Source organism: Caretta caretta, chromosome 24 (assembly GCF_965140235.1).
Source record: "Caretta caretta isolate rCarCar2 chromosome 24, rCarCar1.hap1, whole genome shotgun sequence".
Classification (NCBI taxonomy): domain Eukaryota; kingdom Metazoa; phylum Chordata; order Testudines; family Cheloniidae; genus Caretta; species Caretta caretta.
The window spans coordinates 13,219,519-13,239,026 of NC_134229.1; the positions used below are offsets into that span (position 1 = coordinate 13,219,519).

The following is a 19,508-nucleotide window of genomic DNA, read 5'->3' on the forward strand; positions in this document are numbered from 1 at the left end:
CTACATGGTGGTGGGGAAATGGGCTCCAGACAGTTCCACATGGCGGGGGGAGGTGGGGAGAGGGGCTCCAAACGAGCAAGCTCCAAACGGCGGGTGGCTCAGGCCAGCTCCACACGGTGCAGAGGACACAGGGGCTCAGGCCAGCTCCACACGGCTTCGGGGGGGGGAAGAGGAGAGAGGGCCAGCCATTCCAGGCACTCCACCAGGGGCAGCCTAGCCCAGTGTAGCTCACCAGGGTGTGGCACTTGGGACAGGCCCTGCAAGTTCTGTCTCCCAGCAGCCAGGTGAAGCGGCGGTGCCCACTGCATTCCACTATGCTATAGAGGAGGAAATGTCCCCTGCACTCCAGTATCTGGGAGAGGTGTCAGTCTTCTCTGCACCCCAATATCCAGGAGATGGGGCAATGGCCCCTGAACCCCAATAGCTAGGAGAGGTGTCAGTTCTCTCTACACCCCAATACCCAGGAGATGGGGCAATGGTCTTGTCACAGAGTCACCGGGCGATGCTCTGGAACTGCTCCGTATAAAGCCAGCCAGGACTTTGGGGGAGCCTCCTCTGTGCCCTACACTGTCTCCAGGGCAAGAAACTTACACAGCTTCCATCTTCCTGGGTCTGACCTCAGAGCATTCAGCATTACCTTCCAAACTGTCCCATGCACTTCCCGCAGCAAGTCCGCCCAGTCAGGGTTCCTGGGGAAGCCAGAGAGCCCTGCACCCCAACTCTTGCAGTCAGCAGCGACTCTCAGCCAGCATAAAAACAGAAGGTTTATTAGTGAACAGGAACACAGCATAGAACAGAACTTGTTAGCACAGAAATCAGTGACTTTCAGCCAAGTCCAACTTGGGGAGTCCCGAACCAGATGGCCTGGACTCCCCCTCTTCCAGTCCCCCAAGCAGACTGCCCAGCTTCCAGCGACTCGAGCTCAGACACCCTCGTTGCTCCTCCTCCTTCTCTTTGTCTTGCTTCCTGGGCAGTAACCTGGTTGCATCCCCCTCCTGGGTCTCAGGTTAAGAAGGGCATGGGTCAAAGCATATGTGCAGGCAGTTGGAGCAGTTTCACCTGACCCAGAGGTCTCAGCCAAAGTCACACACCCCTGTTCCCACCACTGAGGTATTGGTGCAGCACACAGGGAAACTGAGGCACACACAGTATTCATGGAAAACAGTAAAACTCACATAGGCTCAACAGTAAGACTCACATACACCATTACAAGGGAAAATCCCCACTTCGTCACAGGCCCCTGCACCCCTATCTCTGGCAGAGGTATTACTCCTCTCTGCACCTCGATGCCCAGGAGCCTGTGCACTGACCCTGGCATCCTGTGAGCGAGGAGGGGGGGTCAGGCCCCTGGGGGGTCCCCAAACCTGGGAGAGGGGCTGAGGGTGATGGGACAGGATCTGGCCTTGGGAGGCAGGAGGGGAGTTCTCAGGGGTCAAGGCAGGGGTTGAGTCCGGGGGTCTCCCTTGGGCTAGGGGGACCCCTTCAGCTCCTGCCTCCCGGCGATACTGCAGCTGGCCTCCCAGTAATTATCGTAATCCAGGCCTTCATCCTCGCCATGCTCCCACTCCGTCTCATCAGTGTCGTCCCCGAGATGGTCTCTCAGGCAGCGGTAGCAGAACTCCATGCAGCACTCCGGGCACACCACCAGGGGGCAGCCTAGCCCAGTGTGTCTCACCAGGGTGTGGCACTGGGGACAGGCCTGCAGCGAGGGGCAGCCATGGACAGACGATCCCGGGGCCTGGATCTCCGGGGCATCATACAGCACCACCTGTAGGGGGCACTGGGGATTGGAGCAGGATTTTCCCTGGGGCAAGGGGTCCTTCCAGTCCATGCGGCAGCCCCAACAGAAACAGTACAGCCCCCCGGCCCGCTGGGAGCAGGGGGTGCGCAAGGTATCGGGATCCAGACGCTGGACGAGGTGCTGGCTGCGCGGGCACTGGGGGAAGTCATGAGGGGAGTTAGCCACTGAGGTGTGATTGTTCCCTGTGCTCTATTTCCCTGGGCTCTGAGCTCTCAGTCCTCCAGTTCTTGGGCTCCCAGCCCAGCCTGTTGGAGATGCCTCCCCCAACCCCATAAATGGGGACTTAAGAATTGTAGCCAGTTTCACAAGGTTATTGTCTGGAAATTTCCTTAGGTTTTGTTTTAATATAGAATCTATCTACCTACCTATCTCCATCTACTTCCTCTGTCTATATATCTGTCTACATACGCACCCATCAAGCCATCCATTCATCCCCATACATACCCCTCCACACACACCCATCCATCCCCATATACACAAATCTATCCATCCATCCCCACACTCATTCATGCATTCATCATTAGCTATTGAGACCCACCCCATCTGGGGAGTGGGGTGGGCGGGATCCCCCTTGCCTCTCCCAGGACTCACCTGGCAGTAGCTGCCCCTGGCCCCATCCTGTGTCAGGATTTGGGCCTCCAGCATGGCCTGGTCCTCATCTGAGAAAAGCCCAAGTTTGCACAGCTCCTGCCAGAGCCAAGAGGTATCCGGGCAGCAGGGGCAGCGGAATGAGGTGACGCCCTGGACGGGAATGAGGGGACCTGGATCAGCCACCAGCTCTCCCCTGATCTGCAGCCCCCGGCGACTCACATACCCCACCCCCATCCCTCCCCAACTGCCTTCCCCCTTGAACCCCCTGAACTCCCCTCCCCTTCCCCTGTCACTCCTCATCCAATCCTCCTGGCATCCCCAACCCCTTCCCTTCACCAACTAACCCCTCCCCATGGAACACCCCTCCCTTTCCCCTGTCACGCCGCATCCAATCCCCCTGGCACCCCCTAAACCCGCCCCTTCCCCATCACCCCAACTGATACCTCCCCCTAAACCCCTCCCCTTCCTCTGTCACTCCTCATCCAATCCTCCTGGCACCCCCGACCCCTCCCCTTCCCCATCACCCCAACTAACCCCTCTCCATGGAACACCCCTCACCTTCCCCTGTCACTCCGCATCCAATCCCCCTGGCACCCCCTAAACCTGCCCCTTTCCCATCACCCCAACTGACCCCTCCCCTTCCCCTGTCACCCCGCATCCAATCCTCCTGGCACCCCCAACCCCTCCCCTTCCCCATCACCCCCAACTGACCCCTCCCTAAACTCGCCCCTTCCCCATCATTCCAAATGACCCCTCCCCCCTAAACCCTCCCCTTCCCCATCACCCCAACTGACCCCTGCCTCCTAAATCCCCTCCTCTTTCCCTGTCACTCCACATCCAACCCCCTAGTACCCTCTAACCCTTCCCCTTCCCCATCACCCCAACTGATCCCTCCCCCCTAAACTCCTTCCCCTTCCCCTGTCACTCCTCATCCAATCCCCCTGGCACCCCCAACCCCTCCCCTTCCTCATCACCCCAACTGAACTCTCCCCCCTCCAACCCTCTGAACCCCGTCCCCTGTCACTCCTCATCCAATCCTCCTCCCCGGAACCCCCCCACCCAACTTGCCTCCCCATCACTCCCTCAATCACCCCCAAAATCTCCCCTGAAGATCGAGCCCCCTGTGCCCCCCTGCCCAGGCCCCCTCGAGGGGGTTACCTGGTCCAGCAGCGCCCGCACCCATCCCCGTAGCCCGGCCGTGCTCACCCAGTGCCCACAGGACACCTGGCCTCGGAGCGCCCCGGGGGACCCCGCACCTGCAGGGAGAGAGGGGGAAGGGTGAGACGGGGCTGATCCCCTGAGAGCTCAGCTGCTCCCGCCCTTCCCCAGGGGTGACCCCAAAGGGCCCCACTGGGCAAGGGGTAAGGGGAGGGGCCGGGTCTTACCTGGGGCCTCCCCGGGGGGGCAGATCACCTGGAACTGCTGGGCCAGCGCCTGCCACTGCCCCGACGCCATCGCAGGCTGTCGGGAACATCTGTCCTGGGCTGGGAAATTCCGCCCCCCCCCACACTTTCCCTTTCGCTTTCTCCCTCCCTGCGATGCCCAGCCCCCCAGCTCTGCCGCTGCCCCTGACTCCCGACCCGCAGCCCCTGCTAGCCCAGCCCTGCCCCCCCAGCCCCAGCTCTGCCAGTGCCCCTCACTCCCGACCCACAGCCCCTGCTAGCCCAGCCCTGCCCCCCCACCCCCAGCTCTGCCGGTGCCCCTCACTCCCGACCCGCAGCCCCTGCTAACCCAGCCCTGCCCCCCCACCCCCAGCTCTGCTGGGCTAATGTTACAAACTGCTGTTCTCAGACTGTGTTGGCAGCAGTTACTGACAGCTGGGGGAGAGCTGCAGCTGCCCTGGCACAACTGGCTGCTGTTGCCTTTCCTCAGCCTCCGGGCCAGGTGAGACCCAGGACCCTCCCCTTACCCCTCTCCCCATGGGGCTCTTTGGGGTCATCCCTTGGGAAGGGCTGGAGCAGCTGAGCTCCCAGCAGGATTGGGCCCTCTCTCACCCTTCCCCCTCTCTCCCTCCAGGTGGGGGGTCCCCCAGGGCGCTGTGAGGGCAGGTGTCCTGTGGGTATTGGGTGAGCGCGGCTGGGCTGCGGGGATGGGTGCGGGTGCTGCTGGACCAGGTCCCCCCCCACCCCCGGGGCATGGGTAGGTGGGCATGGGGGGTGCAGGAGGGAGGAGTTTAGGGGAGTGGGAGAGCTGGATCTTCAGAGCAGATTTTGGGGCCAGTTGAGGGAGTGATGGGGAGGGGAGGTTGTTGGGGTGCCAGCAGAAGGGGAGGGGAGTTCAGGGGGTTCAAGGGGGAAGGCAGTTGGGAGGGATGGGGGTGAGGTATGTGAGTGGCCGGGGGCTACAGGGGAGAATTGGTGGCTGATCTGGGTCCCTCCATTCCCGTCCAGGACATCACTTCATCCCACTGCCCCTGCTGCCCGGACACCCCTTGGCTCTGGCAGGAGCTGTGCAAACTCAGGCTCTTCTTGGACAAGGACCAGGGCATGCTGGAGGCCCAAATCCTGGCACAGGAGGGGGTCAGGGGCAGCTACCACCAGGTGAGTCCTGGGGGAAGGGAGGGGGACCTGATCCCCCCCTGCTGGATCTGGCTCAGGCTGGGATCTGGGGTGGGGGGGGTCTCAGTAGCTAACACATCCTCATTCTGCCCTCCAGTGCCCGCGCTGCCAGCACCTCATCCAGCGCCTGGACCCTGAGACCCTGCGCACCCCCTGCCTGCCCTGCTCCCAGCGGGCCGGGGGGCTGTACTCATAGAATCATAGAATATCAGGGTTGGAAGGGACCTCAGGAGGTCTTCTAGTCCAACCCCCTGCTCAAAGCAGGATCAAGCTCCAATTTTTGCCCCAGATTCCTAAATGGCCCCCTCAAAGATTGAGCTCACAACCCTGGGTTTAGCAGGCCAATGCTCAAACCACTGAGCTATCCCTCTCCCCTCTGCTTCTGCTGGGGCTACTGCACAGACTGGAGGGACCCCCTCATCCCATGCTGCCCTGTGATCCCCCCTACAGGCCGTGCGGCATGATGCCCCCCAAGATCTAGGCCCCAAGGGTGTCCATCCATGGCTGCCATCTTTAACCTGGTGCTTTTCCATTTAGAAGGACGGGTGGGAACCCAGAGAGGAACAAAGTATCCCCGCCTTGTGCAAAAGATATATAAGGGGGTGGAACAGAAAAAGGGGGGCAGCAGTCATGAGAAATCCCCTAGCTACCACCTGAGCTGGAACAAGGACTGTACCAGTGGAAAGGATTGGGCCCAGACTAGGAAGGTGTCCAGTCTGTGATAGAAACGTATTGAAACATCTCTGAGGGTGAGATTTTATCTGTATTCAGTTTTCTTACTGTATTAGGCTTAGACTTGTGTGTTTTATTTTATTTTGCTCAGTAATTCACTTTGTTCTGTCTGTTATTACTTGGAACCACTTAAATCCTCCTTTTTGTATTCAATAAAATCACTTTTTACTTATTAATTAATCCAGAATATATATTAATACCTGGAGTGGTAGGGGTGAACAGCTGTGCATATCTCCCTATCAGTGTTATAGAGGGTGAACAATTTATTATGAGTTTACCCTGTATAACTTTATACAGGACAAGACGGATTTATTTGGGGTTTGGACCCACGGGGAGCTGGGTATATGAGTGCTGGAACACTTCTTAAGCTGTTTTCAGTTAAGCCTGCAGCTTTTGAGGGATGTGGTTCAAACCTGGGTCTGTGTTTGTAGCAGGCTAGTGTGTCGGGCACAACCAGGCAGGGCTCTGAAGTCCCAAGCTGCCAGGGAAAAAGGGCAGTTCTCAAGGGGGTTTCTGTGACCCAACCTGTCACAATTGTATATGGAGATGGATGGATGGATAGATGGATGGATGTGTATGGGGTTGTGTATGGGGATGGATGGATGGATAGAGGATTGTATATTTGGATGGATGTGGATGTGGATGGGATGGGGATGCTGTAACAAAGCAGCCTTTGGCGGGACAGTACTGAGAGTATCAATTCAGGACAAATTGCTTAGAGCAGGGCAGTCACAGCCCAAGGCTGGGGGTCCTTTGCACACCAAACCAGCCAAACAGAGAGGACTTCGGTTTTACCCCACTGACTAACCAGAAGTCATACAAGCAATTCCCTCAGACACTTTAGTTTCCCAGTATCACCACATGCACCACTCTTTATGGGGACGAATGGTTATGAAAACCAATACCCCAGTAAAAGTAAAAAGGTTCTCCCGATCCCAAAGGACCAAGCCCTAGACCCCGGTCAATATACCAGTCAGATCTTATCCACAAATCACACTGTTGCCAATCCTTTAGAATCTAAAATCTAAAGGTTTATTCATAAAAAGAAAGAAATATAGATGAGAGTTAAAATTGGTTAAATGGAATCACATACATACAACAGTTGCAAAGTTCTTAGTTCAGGCTTGTTTCAGACTTGATGGGATTACTGCTGATTTATACCAATCAAGTCTCTGGAGTACAAACATCCCAGCTTGGATGGGTCATTCAGTCCTCTGTTCAGAGCTTCAGTTTCAAGCACTGTTCCTCCAGAGGTCAGAAGCAGGACTGAAGACAAAATGGAGGGGTTTCCAGTGCCTTTTATATCCTCTGCCATATGGAAGGACCATTTGTTCTTACTGTGGAAAATCACAGCAGCAAGATGGAGTTTGGAGTCACATGGGCAAGTCACATGTCCATGCACGACTCAGTTTGCAGGCAGCAGCCATTGCTCACATGCCACCTTGAACATTCCCAGGAAGGCTCCGCAGATGTGGATTGGCGTCTGTCATAAAATAAAAGGAAGGGTAAACACCTTTAAAATCCCTCCTGGCCAGAGGAAAAACCCTTTCACCTGTAAAGGGTTAAGAAGCTAGGATAACCTCGCTGGCACCTGACCAAAATGACCAATGAGGAGACAATATACTTTCAAAGCTGGAGGGAAGGGAGAAACAAAGGCTGTCTCTGTCTGTGTGATGCTTTCCTTAGAATCATAGAATATCAGGGTTGGAAGGGACCTCAGGAGGTCATCTAGTCCAACCCCCTGCTCAAAGCAGGACCAATCTCCAATTTTTGCCCCAGATCCCTAAATGGCCTCCCTCAAGGATTGAACTCACAACCCTGGGTTTAGCAGGCCAATGCTCAAACCACTGAGCTATCCCTCCCCCTTTGGGGCCTGATCCTTTTTATTTCAGATCTGCTAGAGGTTTCATGCAGGGGAAGCCTAAGCTACAAGGACTGAGATCCCAGTTCTAACTGAATCGCCCTGAAATATAAACATTGGACTATTACCTATGAATTATTTCTGAAAGAACTCTTTGCAACTACAAAGCTCACCATCTCTGCTATGAATCTGAACCTCAAAAACTGAACTCATGTCTGTGTGTATATTGATCTTTTAACTTATACTCTCACGCTTTTCTTTTTTAATAAATTTTAGTTTAGTTAATAAGAATTGGCTGTATGCATGAATTTGGGTGAGATCTAAAACATTCATTAACCTGGGAGATAATGTGTCTGAGCCTTTGGGATTGGTAGAACCTTTATTTTATATGATGAAATAAGATTTTCAGAAATTTTCATCATATTTGACTTGGGTACCTGGATGGAGTCCTGAGGCTGGGTTACTTTAAGGGAACGGTGTTGTTGGTTTCTGGACAACCAGTGAGGTAATAAAGAAACTGTTTTATGCTGTTTTGGTAAATCTAAGTATTGGACTATCTATCATCTTTGGGAATTATCTGCCCATTCTTTGCCGTTCAACCTAATTGAGTGACCTCAGATGTCCCACTGGGACCCTGGTCACAAAGATATTCTCCTCACTCTTCAGAGTAACAGCCGTGTTAGTCTGTATTCGCAAAAAGAAAAGGAGTACTTGTGGCACCTTAGAGACTAACCAATTTATTTGAGCATGAGCTTTCGTGAGCTACAGCTCACTTCATCAGATGCATACCGTGGAAACTGCAGAAGACATTATATACACAGAGACCATGAAACAATACCTCCTCCCACCCCACTCTCCTGCTGGTAATAGCTTATCTAAAAAGAAAAGGAGTACTTGTGGCACCTTAGAGACTAACCAATTTATTTGAGCATGAGCTTTCGTGAGCTACTGTAGCTACTGTAGCTACTGTAGCTCACGAAAGCTCATGCTCAAATAAATTGGTTAGTCTCTAAGGTGCCACAAGTACTCCTTTTCTTTTTGCGAATACAGACTAACACGGCTGTTACTCTGAAACCTGAGCTTATCTAAAGTGATCATCAAGTTGGGCCATTTCCAGCACAAATCCAGGTTTCCTCACTCTTGTTATATCATACTTATTGAAAATAGTGTCACACTAACTGTAAGGATGCCTTTGTTTACATGTTAGTTTGAACATTCCCAGGAAAGCTCAGGTGTTGATCGGTGTCTCCCAAAGTTCATTGTCAGTTAAGTAAAAAGAAAAGGAGTACTTGTGGCACCTTAGAGACTAACCAATTTATTTGAGCATGAGCTTTCGTGAGCTACAGCTCACTTCATCGGATGCATGCCGTGGAAACTGCAGCAGACTTTATTTATACACAGAGAATATGAAAAAATACCTCCTCCCACCCCACTGTCCTGCTGGTAATAGCTTATCTAAAGTGATCATCAGGTGGGCCATTTCCAGCACAAATCCAGGTTTTCTCACCCTCCACCCCCCCACACAAATTCACTCTCCTGCTGGTGATAGCCCATCCAAAGTGACAACTCTTTACACAATGTGCATGATAATAAAGGCCAACTTTATTATCATGCACATTGTGTAAAGAGTTGTCACTTTGGATGGGCTATCACCAGCAGGAGAGTGAATTTGTGTGGGGGGGTGGAGGGTGAGAAAACCTGGATTTGTGCTGGAAATGGCCCACCTGATGATCACTTTAGATAAGCTATTACCAGCAGGACAGTGGGGTGGGAGGAGGTATTTTTTCATATTCTCTGTGTATAAATAAAGTCTGCTGCAGTTTCCACGGCATGCATCCGATGAAGTGAGCTGTAGCTCACGAAAGCTCATGCTCAAATAAATTGGTTAGTCTCTAAGGTGCCACAAGTACTCCTTTTCTTTTTGCGAATACAGACTAACACGGCTGTTACTCTGAAACCTGTCAGTTAAGTGTTTCTTGATTGAGCATTTCTCAAGAAGCTGACCAAATGCTTCCCTGAGGCTACTTAGAATCAAACACATTGAGATACAAGTACAATAGCCAATAGTACAAGAGCCAATATTCATAACTTCAGCTACAAACCTGATACACACATACAGACATCATAATCATAACCAGCAAATCATAACCTGGTCATAGACACCTCACACAACAGCCTTTGTACTATATTTGCTGCAAATATATAACAGCGGGTACAACAATGATCTATACGGTCACAGTTTATGTCAATAACGTCACTCTAACACTACATATAAACTATGAAAATAGGTATCTAAAAATCACCTCCAGTCCCTCAGGAAGTTTTCTCATATCTCGTTTCATCGCACAAGGAGTAAATTATTAACAATACTTTTGCTTCCATTAATGTGATCTGTAAGTGTAAATACACATCCAGATGTTATTGACAATATGATAATTTCAACAATTGTATAATGATTTTTCAAAGCACTGCATGCAGATATTCTATTTGTAACGTCTCACTAATACACAAGAGAAAATCATATTTTGAATTCCTGGCTTAAAACACTATGAAATGGGTCTCAAACTTTAGCAACATGAGGACCCCATTTTGATTTAAAAATTTTCATGGACCCCAAGCACCCCCACTCAGCCCCAGGCTACAGCCCCATTCCACCCCTTCCCCCAAGCCCCCCCCCGCCCCACCTCTTCCTGCCCCCTGCTCTACCCCTGCCCCTCTTCTTCTCCACCTCTTTCTGCCCCCTCTCCCAAGCATGCCCCATCCCTGCTCCTCCTCTTCCCTCCCAGTGCCCCTTGCATGCCACTGAACAGCTGTTCCGCAGCCTGCAGGACGCACTGTGATGGAGGGGAAGGCATCGATCAGGGGGGCCGACGGCCCCGGATATGACTCATGGACCCCCTGGAGTGCCCTTGTGGACCTCCAGGGGTACAAGGACCCCAGTTTGAGAAATCCTGCACTACAGAGTATCTTCTTTAAATATACGTTACCAACATAATAACAAATTCTTCAAACTAGCATTTAATTTTTAAACTGCAGTTCTTGGAATTTCAAGCCTTAGACTGAAGTTCCATTTACATTTGTATTTATTAAACTTATTGAAACCCCACAATACAGGAAATTATATGATAGCCTCACATCTGTATATATGCATATTATGCAGTACTACATTAGTGGTTACAATCCCAAAGTATAACAATGGAAAACATCTTACTGCAATAACCCAATGACCTGGTATGGTGTAAGGAAGCAATTAATATCACTTTGCATAATTCCACTCTGTATTCATTGAAAAAAAGAAAAAAATGCAGTTATATTTGTCAATGAAGCAAATCATGCCATATAGATTACATTGTATTTCCCAATTTCAGTTCATGCTTACTATTACTCATTCCCCAGCATAGTATTTGCTGTTACTTACGACTGTGCTTAACAGCCATTATGAAAATGTGTTTTGCCCATGTTAGGCATGAACATGACTAACATTTATCTTCTCAGATTTCCTTTCTCTTGCTTGGCCAGACATAATGCTAGTAGACTTGGCTTGTACCTGTGGTCTGACAATAATTAAATGGATTAATCCTTCTGGCACACATAGAACATAATGTAGTTCATAAATACATCCGTGGAAGGGCTCCTTACTGTTACACAGACATAAGTTATGTAAGATGGATTACAGACCTTTTCTTTTTAAGACCACGTGTGGTCCTTCTTACTTGCTTCAAAAACTGATTAACCAGTACACATACTGAAGTGATGGCCCCATTGAACTTTATATCAAAACTAACATTGCCTTCCTCGAGGATTGTACCTCAGGTATATATCTCAAAAGACTTTTGAGAACATATTTGGGAGCAGTAAATATAGCAAAATGCTACAATTAGTGGCATATATCCACACTTCCATGCTATTTGGACTTAAATATGTTTTCAAATGTATTCGTGTGATGGTTTAATTAATTAATTTGATATTCCCATATAGCGTCACAATAGGTGGCCTTTCCACTTATTTTCCTGATTGACCACACAACAGAAATACACATCAATTACCTACAATAGGTGATGAGGGAATAGTGAACATTTCAAAAATATCTGACAACTCAATCCAGTCACCATCCATGTTTACCGCTATTTAAATTTACCTTATCACCCAACCAGCTTCTTGGCATCAGGCCATAAAATGACATCAGGCAAACTGATTTTTCTCACTTTGGCCTCCAGTCTCTCTGTAACCGATGTGTCTGGGCATTTTACTGGAAAAGAAATGTAACAAATTACATGCATGGCATTATAGTTTTCTTTTTCTCTGTTTTACCATTTTGTATGCTGCCATTTTTACATTAAAATTTTTACCACACTTCATCAATGGAAGTATAATAACAAATTGTTTTAAAAAAACATAAATGTGGTAAGCAGTTACCTTTGTGAAACCGTAAATGCTCTGTAAGTGTGTCATCAACATCGCTTGTATCGCCGCTTTCAACTTCTTCTGCTGCACAAGCCTTTTCTTCCCTGAGTGTGACCACCACGTTTATCACTGGGATCTCATAAGGCTTCTGAGATCCCTCGCCAACCATTTTTCCAATCTCTTCTGTGGGGACTGTTTTTTCAAGGTCACCCACTGCCGTTTCCATTTCTGTGTTTTCCTCTGAAGATCCATTTTCAGCACCTAACATTAATGGCTCTTTCAGTGGTTTTAAAGATATTGTCCGTAGATCCCAATTTCACTGAGATGGTTTCCACTTTAACTTTTTTACCCAGTGGTAGCTCTGTATGGTCCATGGTTGCAGTAGATTGCTTTGACCCGCCCTTTCTTGTTCTCCTTCTTGCATTCAGTAACATAACACATTCCCCAACCTTGAACTCTTCTAGCATAGTGTATTTATTGTTTTTCTTGGGCTTTAGAAATATCATTCTCATAATCTTTCTTACATGTCAAATTTTTGCTGTAAACTTTCTACTATTGTTCACTGAGTTCCTTGAAATTTGGTGTCTTTGTAAACAAATGGAGAAGGGGTTGTATTGGTGAAATGAAGAACCACAAGATAACTTACATTTACATGCAAGCTGATGGTACTTAAATACAAATACCATGTAATCATCTGAGACATGGTCTGGAAACGTTCCTTCAAAATCATACAATAGTTGAAAGGGTGACATTAGGAACGCTAATGCTAGTGCACAGAGCCCTACCAATTGGAACCTTAGCCCTAGCTCCAACTGGCCTACCTATAAGAACCCTTACACTAGGGCTGGGGGCCCTACCTACAGGAAACCTAACCCTAATTCAATAAGGCCAACCCTTAGGAAATGTAACCCTAGCTCCATGTGGCCTACCCATAGGAATCCTAACACTGGGGAGGCCCTACCCATAGGAATCCTAATCCTAGGGTAGGGAGCCCTACCCATGGGATCCATAACCCTAACTCCAAGTGGCCTACCCATAAGAACTGTAACCCTGGGGTGGGGGGATGGGGTGCTACCATAGAAACTCTACCTCTAACTCCAAGTGTCCAACCCATAGGAACCCTAACTGGAACTACAACTGGCCTACACATAGGAACCCTAATCCTAGGGCAGGGAGCCCTACCCATAGGAACCATAAACCTAACTCCAAGTGGCCTATCTATAGGAACCCAAACCCTAACTACAAGTGGCATACCCATAGGAACCCTAATCCTATCTTGAAGTGGTCTACCCACACGAACCCTAACCCTAAATCCAAGTGACCTACCTATAAGAACACTTACACTAGGGCTGGGAGCCCTACCCACAGGAAACCTAACTCTAATTCAATATGGCCTACCCTTAGGAGCCATAACCCTAATTCCAAGTGACCTACCCAAAGGTACCCTAACATTGGGAGGGGGAGCCCTACCCATAGGAACCCTAACCCTAGGGGGAGAGCGTACCCAAAGGAACCTTAATCCTAACTCCAAGTGGCATACTCTTAGAAAACCTAACCCTAACTCCAAATTGCCTACCCATAGGAATAGTAACCCTAGGGCAGGAAGCCCTAACTCTTAACTCCAAGAAGCACACCAGACTTTTTTCAGGGGAAAATGCAATACGTCACGTTTATAGTAGATAAAACAATTAGCATATGCATTCACACACACACACAAGCACACAAGTCAATGTTGTAGTTACCAGTCCAGAGTCCGGATCAATCTAGTGGCCAGCTAGGTTAATCACGGGTAGGGAGGAGCTGAGTTCTGTCAGTCATGACATGATGCTGCAGGGAAGTCTTGGCAGGATGAACCCAAAGTTTCTATGCAAGGGACCCTGTTTATATAGTGATTTTCCTTCATTGGGACCAATAAGTTGTGCACCATCATGCTGTAATCAATTGTTGTTTGACGAGTGCTTGTTTTCTTAAATTGTCCTTCTCATCCTTTATCTTGTTCTTTCATCAAGTCTCTCAGGGAGTTACCCCATGCTGGTTATGGTCACAGCTATTTTGTCCCCATTGATAGGTGCCTGTCTCAACTTTAGAGTCGTCAATCTGCTCTCTTCTGAAATGTCAATAGGGACGTGTTGTAATCTTCTGGCGCCCTTGCTTCTGTCTTTGGTTCCTCCCTAGAACATCTGCTTCTGCGATGACCTTCACACTTAACTCTTAACACACGTTCCTCATTCACACACATAACAGAATTGATTTACACAGTACATTTTGAATAGGAACATCAAGTTGCAAGGCAGAAGGGGAAACGAATGCATTCTTTTACTTATTTTAAAATGCTAAACCTACAACAAAGTGGTGACCCGAAATGGCATGTTAATGCCTTGAAATCAGCTCAGACACAGATTCTGATTATACACCAATACATTTAATACATGCAATATTATTCTTTAGCCTTCGTTCTAAATGATATAATATAACAACGTAAAATCCTACTACTACAATAGAAACTCTAACTGGAACTCCAAGTCGCCTACCGATAGGAACCCTAAACCTAGGGCAGGTTGCCCTACCCATAGGAACCCTAACGGTGGAGCCCAACCCATAGGCACACTAAGCCTAACTCCTACTCTTCTAACAGTAGGAAACAACTGCAACTGGCCTACACATGCCATTCCTCATGGCGTACACATTCCTCATGCACAGCACCCACCCCACTCCCCTTCACATCCCTGACTGTCCCCCATTCCCAGCACCCACCCTGCTCCCCTTCACATCCCTGACTGTCCCCATTCCTCATGCACAGCACCCACCCTGCTCCCCTTCACATCCCTGACTCTCCCTGATTCCTCATGCATGGCACCCACCCCGCTCTCCTTCACATCCCTGACTGTCCCTGATTCCTCATGCACAGCACCCACCCCGCTCCCCTTCACATCCCTGACTGTCCCCATTCCCAGCACCCACCCCACTCCCCTTCACATTCCTGACTGTCCCCCATTCCCAGCACCCACCCAGCTCCCCTTCATATCCCTGACTGTCCCCGATTCCTCATGCACAGCACCCACCCCGCTCTCCTTCACATCCCTGACTGTCCCTGATTCCTCATGCACAGCACCCACCCCGCTCCCCTTCACATCCCTGACTGTCCCCATTCCCAGCACCCACCCCACTCCCCTTCACATCCCTGACTGTCCCCCATTCCCAGCACCCACCCAGCTCCCCTTCATATTCCTGACTGTCCCCGATTCCTCATGCACAGCACCCACCCCGCTCGCCTTCACACCCCTGACTGTCCCCCATTCCCAGCACCCACCCCGCTCCTCTTCACATCCCTGACTGTCCCCTCTAGGGACCGAATGGCTAGGCAGCAGTTCTGCAGAAAAGGACCTAGGGGTTACAGTGGACAAGAAGCTGGATATGAGTCAACAGTGTGCCCTTGTTGCAAAGAAGGCCAATGGCATTTTGGGATGTATAAGTAGGGGCATTGCCAGCAGATCGAGGGACGTGATCGTTCTCCTCTATTCGACATTGGTGAGGCCTCATCTGGAGTACTGTGTCCAGTTTTGGGCCCCACACTACAAGAAGGATGTGGAAAAATTGGAAAGAGTCCAGCAGAGGGCAACAAAAACGATTAGGGGACTGGAACACATAACTTCTGAGGAGAGGCTGAGGGAACTGGGGATGTTTAGTCTGCGGAAGAGAAGAATGAGGGGGGATTTGATAGCTGCTTTCAACTACCTGAAAGGGGGTTCCAAAGGGGATGGATCTAGACTGTTCTCAGTGGTAGCAGATGACAGAACAAGGAGTAATAGTCTCAAGTTGCAGTGGGGAAGATTTAGGTTGGATATTAGGAAAGACTTTTTCACTAGGAGGGTGGTGAAACACTGGAATGAGTTACCGAGGGAGGTGATGGAATCTCCTTCCTTAGAAGTTTTTAAGGTCAGGCTTGACAAAGCCCTGGCTGGGATAATTTAATTGGGGATCGGTCCTGCTTTGAGCAGGCGGTTGGACTAGATGACCTCCTGAGGTCCCTTCCAACCCTGATCTTCTATGATTCTATGATTCCTGAAGACCAAGTTTGTCAGCTAGTTTCCTCTCTTCCCCAGAGTACTGAGGGGTCGGAAGCTTCCCCACTGATGAGATGAGGGTATGCATGTGGGCATCCTCAGCTTCCGGTGGAGTCAAGGTGGCGGCATGCTTGGCTTCTCTGTCCACCCTGGCATTGCCCCTGGCCATGTCTTGATTTTCCCTTTGATGGGCTCTACAGTGTACCACCGCTACTTCCGAGGGGAGTTGTACGGCTTCTAGGAGCCGGAGAATATGGGGCCCATACTTGACTGGGGAGTCTTGGGACGTTAGCATTCCCCTTTGCTTCCACAGGCCAGCATGGGCATGTAGCACTCCAAAAGCATATTTTGAATTGGTAAAAATGTTGACCCGCTTTCTCTTTGACAGTTCGAGCGCACGGGTCAGGGCTACCAGCTTAGCCAGCTGGGCAGAGGTCCCGGTGGGCAACCCCTCAGCCTCTACGGTATCATGGAGGGTCATGACAGCATAACCCGCCCTCCTTTGCCCATTCATGACAATACTGCTACCATCAGTGTACCACTCATAATCCGCATTTGGGAGCGGCTGATCCTTTAAGTCCTGGCGGCTGGAGTATTGGGCATCTATGATCTCTAAACAGTCGTGTTCCTGTTCCTCTGTTTCTGGCAAGAGGGTGGCTGGGTTAAGGGTGGGGCAAGACTGCAGGGTGACCTCGGGGTTCTCTAACAGCTTAGCCTGATACCGAGCTATCCGAGCCTGGGTTCGGACCATATGGGGAGTATATATTTGCATAACCCCTCCCAATGTTAGCTTCTCGGCTTCCTCGAGTACTAGGGCAGTAGCCATGACTGCCCGTAAACATGCCGGCCAACCCTTTGCAACCTGATCCAGTTGCTTAGAAAAATAAGCCACAGGACGTTTCCAGGTCCCCAACAACTGGGTTAGCACTCCCAGGGCCACCCCTTTTCGTTCATGTATATACAATCGGAATGGCTTAGAGAGATCCGGCAGACCCAGGGCTGGATCTCTGCTAGGGGGACCGCGTCCTCAGCAGTGAGGACATTATTTGGATCCCTTTCGTGTCTCTGCTGTGCCTCCTCCCTTCCCTTAGCTGTAACCTGATTCCGCTCCACCTCAGACAACAAGGTTCTCAGGAGGATATTACAGTCGTCCCAATCCGGCTTGTGACTACTGAGGCACCCCTTGAAGACTGAAATAAACCAACTTGGGTTCGTGGAGAATTCCCCAGCCTGTGTTTTAAAAGCTGCTAAGTCCATTGGATTGAATGGCACATGGGTGTAAACTTGCATGGTGGTGGCCTGGCGTCCGTCTACCCCGGGCGAGCCACAACAGTCTCGGTAATCAAAGGATAGAGTCCCACCGAGGGGGCAATCTCTGTAACCGGAGGTGTCCTACCCTTATAAGGTGGGGTTGTGGGGGCCGAAGAGGACACCGAATCTGCCATTACAACATTGGGGGGTACTGGGGGCTAACATTAGCTACTACCAGTCCTGTTGGAGTCAAATTACATCTCTGTAGAATGTCTGTTCTATCTCTTAAAGCCATAAACGCTTGTGCATACAGATGTTCATTCCATTTACCCGTTCGCTGACAAAACAGAACTAATTGAAGGATCATATTATAATTGACTGACCCTCCCGGTGGCCACCGTTCCTGGTCCTCTAGCTGATATTGAGGCCAGTCTACTGTACAGAACCTTTTTAATTTGCCTTTTGTCATTGAATCCGATCCAAACACCTTCCAGTTTGCTAGAATGCATTCTAGGGGCGTGCACTGTGTCCTGCCTGTAGTACTCTGTCCCTGTCCCATATTCCCGGATGACTCTGGGCGTCCCCAGGTCTTAACAGAGAAAGTCCAGACCACTGGACTGTTCCTACCTTTTCCAAGGGACCAGTTCCCCACCGTCGCCAGCAGTTGCTTCTCCACTATAGGGGCACGTTGCACCGTTGTGCCCTCTGGGGTCAAGCAAATCGCATCTCCTCCAAGGCCTCCCAATGAACTCATCGGTGCGCGCTGGGCGTTGGTCGTCGCCGCAATCCGTCAACCGCCAGGAGGGGTCCGGGCAAGGCTAAATAGCAGCCTCGAGTCCCATCTGGGGTTCCAAGAACTGTTGCTGGCACAGAGTGCCCGAGGCAAGCAACAGCTGGGTTCGTTATCCGGTATGCGTCGCGCCAATGACCACAACGGGGTGGAGAAGCAGAGAGATTTATTTGAAGCTTCAAATAGGGCGCAGGGAGACGGAGCTGTCTCAAATCCTGCAGCCCCGCATGCAGATTCCAGTATACATTTTATACCTTTGCCTACTTCACTACACAAGTTTATGCAACCAATTACCTGTTGCCCCGTACAATACCATAGCCAATCAGCTAAAGCAGCCAGTTGTGTTTTTCCTCAGTAGCATTGCCCGAGCCTTGCCTTATTTGGTCCTATTTGTTACTAGTTTTTGCTAAACATTTCTGCCTTATCTATACCTTTCCCAGGCCGAAGCTGGCCTTGGCTAGCGAGCCGTGTGCAAACCTGTCTGTTTGTGTGCTAGCTTCCTCATAATTTTGCAGGGTCACAGAAAGTTCAAGGAGCGGAGGGGCTTCAGTTTGCCTGGGCCTAGAGCAAGAGGGCTTCATCGACACTCGTGGTCTTCCACCCTCCCGACTTACCTAGGGTAGTGCCCAGTGTCACCAACAGGGGTGTCTATGCTGGGGGGGAGTTGTGAGGGGCGAGGCCGGAAGGAGCCATCTCACCCCCTCCCGGCTCTCTCCCCGTCCCTGTGTTCAGGTGGGAGCAGCCGGGGCAGTTCTCCCTGCCGGCGGAGCACCGCCAGGGCCTCACCTTGCAGCAGTGGCTGGAGCGCTGGACCCTGGCCCTCGAGACCCTCCAGCAGCACAGCTGGGCCTGATGGCCCTGTCCTGGGTGGGGCTAGGGGAGCCCCGCCCCCAAAGGGGTGCACAAAGGGGTGTAGGTAGCCACACCCATGTTAGGAAAGGAGTGTGGGTGGGACATGCCTATCTGGGGTGGAGTTTTTGGGGGCCTAGCCCAGTCCAGCTGTCCCCTCTTCTGCAAGGTGGGAGGTCAGTGTAAGGGGGGGGACCAGATGCTGGTGGTGGGAGGGTTGGTGGGGCTGAGTGGAGGTGGGGGAGCGGATGTCAGGTATGGGGGGGATCCCGGATGGTTTTTGTGGCGTTCTGTAATTCCCATTGTTCTGAATAAACTGACTAAAATCACATTCAGGTCTATGGCAGGGAATGGGACATGGGGCCTTTCCCCTCTGGGGGACGCCAGCTCCGATCTGCCCCAGGGCAGGCACTGGCAGGCTCAGGTAGGCAGGGAATGGGGGGCTCTGCCTCTGACTGGGCCCCAGGGCAGGGACTGGCTGGCTCAGGTGGGTGGGGAATGGTCCCCTGCTAGGGGGCACCCACTCTATCTGGCTGCTCCAGGCTGGTTGGGCCTGTGGTTCTGCCTGGACCACCCCGCCCGCCCTGGTGCCCTGCCCCAGGGACCA

At 50.7% G+C, this 19,508-nt stretch overlaps 1 protein-coding gene and 1 long non-coding RNA gene across 6 annotated transcripts; both read right to left on the bottom strand.

The window, feature by feature from the left end:
* Positions 1 to 746: 746 nt before the first annotated feature.
* On the bottom strand, positions 747 to 3,856 carry LOC125625833 (uncharacterized). 2 transcript variants are annotated; one of them, XM_048828358.2, is made up of 4 exons: positions 3,778 to 3,856; positions 3,599 to 3,648; positions 2,393 to 2,542; positions 747 to 1,936 (listed from the first exon to the last, which is right to left on the bottom strand). In XM_048828358.2, the coding sequence occupies exons 1-4, from the start codon at positions 3,845 to 3,847 to the stop codon at positions 1,469 to 1,471; spliced, it is 738 nt and encodes a 245-aa protein (XP_048684315.2). In that variant the 5' UTR covers positions 3,848 to 3,856; the 3' UTR covers positions 747 to 1,468. The 2 variants fall into 2 exon arrangements, with proteins under 2 accessions (XP_048684315.2, XP_048684314.2); XM_048828357.2 differs by having other exon boundaries at positions 3,551 to 3,648.
* Positions 3,857 to 6,725: 2,869 nt separating this feature from the next.
* Positions 6,726 to 18,434, bottom strand: LOC125625786 (uncharacterized). Of its 4 annotated transcripts, XR_012665965.1 has the most exons (5): positions 17,890 to 18,434; positions 11,682 to 11,792; positions 10,755 to 11,097; positions 9,847 to 9,934; positions 6,726 to 7,165 (listed from the first exon to the last, which is right to left on the bottom strand). It is a non-coding gene; the product is annotated as an uncharacterized LOC125625786 (long non-coding RNA). The 4 variants fall into 4 exon arrangements; XR_007353637.2 differs by having other exon boundaries at positions 10,962 to 11,792; XR_012665964.1 differs by having other exon boundaries at positions 10,755 to 11,792.
* Between the last annotated feature and the right edge of the window lie 1,074 nt (positions 18,435 to 19,508).

What these genes read in the sequence shown, in the direction of transcription:
- LOC125625833 (XM_048828357.2), bottom strand. Translation starts at nt 3,847, where the DNA reads ATGGCGTCGGGGCAGTGGCAGGCGCTGGCCCAGCAGTTCCAGGTGATC. An exon ending in CCCCCCCGGGGAGGCCCCAG is followed by an intron (nt 3,649 to 3,777) that starts GTAAGACCCGGC and finishes CTCTCCCTGCAG; the next exon opens with GTGCGGGGTCCCCCGGGGCG. An exon ending in CCAGGGGCAGCTACTGCCAG is followed by an intron (nt 1,937 to 2,392) that starts GTGAGTCCTGGG and finishes GACTTCCCCCAG; the next exon opens with TGCCCGCGCAGCCAGCACCT.